General features: G+C 42.5%; 2 protein-coding genes across 2 annotated transcripts in view; both read left to right on the forward strand.

Moving 5' to 3' along the window:
* The first annotated feature begins 972 nt into the window (after window positions 1-972).
* Window positions 973-3659, forward strand: LOC111659592 (pepsin A-like). Its single transcript, XM_023412591.1, has 9 exons — window positions 973-1053; window positions 1352-1502; window positions 1593-1710; window positions 1998-2116; window positions 2333-2529; window positions 2681-2797; window positions 2892-3033; window positions 3162-3260; window positions 3351-3659. The coding sequence occupies exons 1-9, from the start codon at window positions 998-1000 to the stop codon at window positions 3486-3488; spliced, it is 1137 nt and encodes a 378-aa protein (XP_023268359.1). The 5' UTR covers window positions 973-997; the 3' UTR covers window positions 3489-3659.
* Window positions 3660-4446: 787 nt separating this feature from the next.
* spata20 (spermatogenesis associated 20) overlaps window positions 4447-5252 on the forward strand; it is a 35208-nt gene continuing 34402 nt past the window's right edge. The window contains exon 1 of the mRNA XM_023412592.2: window positions 4447-4733. Within this exon, the coding sequence (XP_023268360.1) occupies window positions 4534-4733 (200 nt within the window). The 5' untranslated portion in view covers window positions 4447-4533. The remainder of the gene's footprint in view (window positions 4734-5252) is intronic.

Genomic DNA, 5252 nt, shown 5'->3' on the forward strand with positions numbered 1-5252 from the left:
CTTCATGCTTCATTTCTTCAAACATTTTGTATATAACAGGAAAACTGTCCCACCATGAAAGTACTGCGTGTTCTTCTATTTTTATTAATGTGTTTGGTGTGAGTAAATAACACGGTGATGTGAGTATTTTATCAGCAGTAATTCTTTTATCTGAAGGAAAAGAAACCTCAATAGAAGAGTAAACACATGATAACACTGCAGCAAACTCTGCTCCTGCTGAGAGCCACGCTGAGGTGGATGACAGCGGTGTTTGTCACTATAAAATTACCTTAATGGATAATGCATTTTGTATGATATGCAGCTTTGGTTTGGTTTTATTAAGAACAATATATAAATAACATCCATGCAAAAATATTGAAAACAAACACAGATTTAATAGTAGAGTAATAGAGAATTGGTTATGACTATGCAAAGCCAAATATTTTAAATAAAATAACATTAAAATATAAAAGGCATTAAATAAAAACATGTAAAATTGAAGCATTGCTCAAGATAAGACTCAAAAAGCGAAGTTTCATATGTTTATTCATTAATCTATCCTGAACGTCATTTGGTATCACCTTTTGACCTTGCAGAGTGACCCTTGGCATTCACCTGTCGATACCTTCAGCATGGACACAAATATTAAGTTCTCCAAAAGTTTGTGTTCCTACCTTTAATCACAAAATTGACATTGTCTTGAGGTCAATGATTATTTTGTCCGTTATTTATCTTTACTTATCATTTTCTGTGTGTGCGTGTGTGCGTTGCCTTATCGTCTCGCTGCGGTACAACGTCAGTCCACCTGTATAAAAGAGGACGCACGGCTCTCTGTAGCCACTCGGGTTCTTAGAATCTACAGGTGAGTACACTGGGAGGACCACACTCCCACCGCATGACTGTTGCAGTTTGAATGGTTCTGCGATGTCACCGACCTTTTCTTGACACGAGTCTGATGTTGTTGATCTGCACCCGCTGAAATACTTTGTCTTCTACAGTTGACAGCACAGCCGCGACAATGAAGTGGGTCTTTGTTCTGTGTGCCATGGTGGCACTGTCTGAGTGCTTGGTCCAGTAAGTCAACTCTACCACTCTGACATGTCCCTGTACTTGCTCTATGTTTGATTCTTTGATTCTTATGCGATGCTAGAGCCTAAGCTTCATTAACTACCCTGAAATAAAAGCCAGGCCTCCTCTGGTGTATTCTGCTCAAGAGAGAAATTCTGCAGCTGAGTCCCGAGAATGTCTCGGTCATGTTTTCCGAATTTGCAAGTAGTGAGAGGTTTAAGAGGAAGGACATCTACAGAGACCTCTTAACAGATCAATAAAAGGTTGAACAGATTTTGAAATTGCTCTCTTGGGTGAATCCTAGGATCCCTCTGGAGAAGGGTAAGACTGCCAGGGAGTTCCTGGAGGAGCAGGGTCTGTGGGAGGACTACAGGCAGAAGTACCCATACAACCCCATTTCCAAGTTTGACCAGCGCTTCGCCGTGGCTGGCGAGCCCATGACCAACGATGCTGACGTGAGTAATGGAGGCTAGAGCTTTAACAGAAGACAAGACGGCGACTTCGGATAATCGTGAATAACCTCCGTACCTCCTCTTCATCTCCAGGTGGCTTACTATGGAGTCATCTCCATCGGAACTCCTCCTCAGTCCTTCAAGGTCATCTTTGACACCGGCTCCTCCAACCTGTGGGTTCCCTCCGTCTACTGCAACAGCCCCGCCTGCAGTATGTAAAATTATACACTGACAACATTTAACAGACAGGTGTTACACAGCTGGAATGAGCTTTAATATATAAAAGTTCAAAGGACGTTTAGTCATCTTATTTCTCTCAGCTGTAGGTAATTCAAACATTAACAGTTGAAGAACTTGAACACTTTCATTATCTTCCCTTCATTACTTTTAACTTCTGCTAAAGTGCCAAAAAAAAAAGAAAAAGAAAAAAACTTATTAGAAATCTAAACTGTATCAGTGAATATTAAAATATCTTTTTGCACATCTGTATCCTCCTAGACAACCACAAGAGGTTTAACCCCAGCACGAGCAGCACCTACAAATACAATGGCACTCCTCTCAATATCCAGTATGGCACCGGCAGCATGACCGGCTTCCTCGCCTACGACACAGTGACGGTGAGAAACAGAAGCATCAAGAGTACAACATCTTTTTATTATTAAAAATTATTACATATTAATAAATATTTATCTACTGTTACACACTGATTACTTCTTTGTCCTACCATGTTCAAGCTGAGAAAAGGGTACAATGATTTGCTGATGATATAAAAAATTAGTTGTCCTGTGTTGCATCAAGATTTTAACAAAATTTAAAAATCAAATTGTCGTCAGGTGGGAGGCCTTGCTGTGACAAACCAGATCATCGGCTTGAGTAAGAGTGAAGCTCCATTCATGCAGTACATGCGTGCTGATGGTATCCTGGGCTTGGCCTACCCACGCCTGTCTGCCTCCGGCGCCACACCCGTCTTTGACAACATGATGAAGGAGGGTCTGGTCAGCCAGGACCTCTTCTCCGTGTACCTTAGCTCGTAAGGACGATCATAGTTTTGCGGTGTCCCGTGTTGGGAAAGGGATTGTTTTGTGGATGTCACAATACAACGTTCTAACTTTTACTACCAATACTGAGACGGTGACTCATTTCTGGCACGTTTATCAGTAAGTTCTCACTTTCTTTTGTAGTAACTCTGAGCAAGGTAGTGTGGTGACCTTCGGTGGTATCGACTCCAACCACTACTACGGCAGCATCACCTGGATTCCTCTCTCCAATGAGCTGTACTGGCAGATCACAGTGGACAGGTAAAGCCCACAGTCCCTCTGAAATCTCTCCAGATCAGAAGTGACATCACAGGCAGAAGTGTTTGATATCTGTCTGTACTCTGTACTCTGTCAGTGTTACCGTCAATGGTCAGGTTGTGGCTTGCAACGGTGGTTGCCAGGCTATTGTGGACACCGGCACTTCTATGATCGTTGGACCTCAGAGCAGCATCAGCAGCATCAACAGCTATGTGGGAGCTAGCAGCCAGAACGGAGACGTAAGTACCTAAAAAGAACTTGTTGGTCAACAGATATTTCTGTAGAGTCATATTAAGTATTACCACAAAAAAAAAAACAGTTAGACAGTAGAACTAAATTTTGATTCCCTTTTCCTATCTTCTCTCAGAGTGTTGTAAACTGTAACAACATCGGCCAAATGCCTGATGTGACCTTCCACATCCACGGACAGGAATTCACCCTCCCAGCCTCTGCTTACGTCCGCCAGGTAAATGATTACTTCCCTGTGTGGCCCTTTGTATTGTCTCGTCGCTCTGCGCTTCCTATCTGAAATTCTCCTGCTGAATCTCTCCCACAGTCTCAGTACTACGGCTGCCGCACCGGCTTCAGCGGCGGAGGTGACAGCCTGTGGATCCTTGGTGATGTCTTCATTAGACATTACTTTGCTGTCTTCAGCAGAGCCCAGAATATGGTGGGTCTGGCCAAGGCTAGATAAAGAACCCGAAGTCACCAATTAGAGACAAGAACCATTCAACAATCATAAATATGCAATTGTAGGACTTCCACAGTGCAACTGTAATATGTGATGCTTGAGACTCAAGTCTTTTCCTTGTCCTGTAGATGATTAAATTTTCTCAAATCCAATAAAAAGAGTTTTGTCGATCAATTTGACTGGTGTTTTGTTATTTAACTGTACAACAAACAGACAAAATAAGCTGCTATAATATCTCATTTGTGACGGCAACCCGGCGAAACTAATCTGTTGATGCAAAGACACTAAAAACAAATCATACATGCAAAACAACTGCAGTGTTTTAAAGTGAACTCCACACAACAATACAACTATTTTGTGAGAAAACTCACTTTGAAAAGTTCTGATTCAGCTTTTGCAGGGTCCATCCCATTGCCATAGTTATAAGATATTCATAGATATACTTCATATCTGCTGAGCTACTGGGTGATCATATGAAAGCATGATGTTTCTGCCCTGGTCCCAGTCGCTCTTCAGGGGAGGGGAATCCTGTTGTGAAACACTGAAAGATGTTATTTTGGAAGCGGTATGAGCTCTAATTCGTTTTATTTGAAAGCCGCAGTAGCATTTTGTTAAAATGAAGTATTCTTTACCACTCTATGAAGGAGTTTGGCTCCAGACAAGGTATTGATACACATTGATAAGATGGATGTGAAGCGGCTATTCAACCTTTTTGTCAAATCCTTTTAAGTGAGATAAAGCCAGGGTGAGGATGGGAGCTATGGGAGTTCTTAATACAGCTGATATGTCTTTTATATATATGTGTGTGTGTGTGTGTGTGTGTGTGTGTGTAATCTTTTCCCTCTTACTGCCATTACAACACTCTTAATCTCTCACAGACCACTGATTGTTTAGAGTTTTCCTGGCTTGTTGGCGCGCCATCATGTGTCAATATAGGGTATTGCAATAAAGTGTTCACCTTAGGAAGGAAAATAAGTTTTGGCTGGTCAACAAAGTGGCCTAACGTTAGCTTGCCAAACTAACTAAGCGACACACTTGGCGGATTAGGATGCTAAAGCTAGCTTGGTGCTGGTCGGCGTCCAAAAATAGCCGCGTTGAGCCCGCACGCCGCGTGACCGCAGCTGTCCTGGGAGCGGACAGGTTGCAGCGGAACCCAGGGGGCAACACAAGGTGTTTCAGACATATTTCACACCCACCGAGCTACAAATCACCGCTCCACCATCATCCCCAGCCGGCCTGCCACCTGAGGTAAAAGCCTTCACGGCTAATAGGTTGCTAACCTTAACGCTAGCTGTGCGTCACATGGAGTATAAATGTGTCTAATTTAGCAACCGAAACCCTCACGAGACGTTTGAGTGTAATGTTGTCTGCCGCGAGCTCGTCGTTGTGAGTGTTGTGAACGTTACGCTGAACTCCTATACGAAATAACACAATTTAATATGGTCGTATGATGAAATTATTACGACGACGCATATCCTTGTGAACAAAAACCTGTTAACGAAAATGTAAATGCGTCGTGTTTCAATTTCGATAAAGCCACGAAGCATCATTTATTTTCTAACCGGTTTGCTAGTTACTCCTGAAACACACTTCTGTTTACATCATCAGGTAGCTAACTGCGTGTTGGTTTCATGTACAAAAATTAGACTAGATACGTGTTCCGTATGTCCGAACCGGTTCGGCCGAACTTAAAGGGATGGTCTAATGTTTCGAAAAATGTGTTCGGTCATGTTTTGTGAGGGTTAACCGTTTGACAAGAAGCAAAGT

This window comes from Seriola lalandi, unplaced genomic scaffold, assembly GCF_002814215.2.
Source record: "Seriola lalandi dorsalis isolate HSWRI2012SDOR001 ecotype SW California unplaced genomic scaffold, Sedor1 jcf7180002054483, whole genome shotgun sequence".
Classification (NCBI taxonomy): domain Eukaryota; kingdom Metazoa; phylum Chordata; class Actinopteri; order Carangiformes; family Carangidae; genus Seriola; species Seriola lalandi.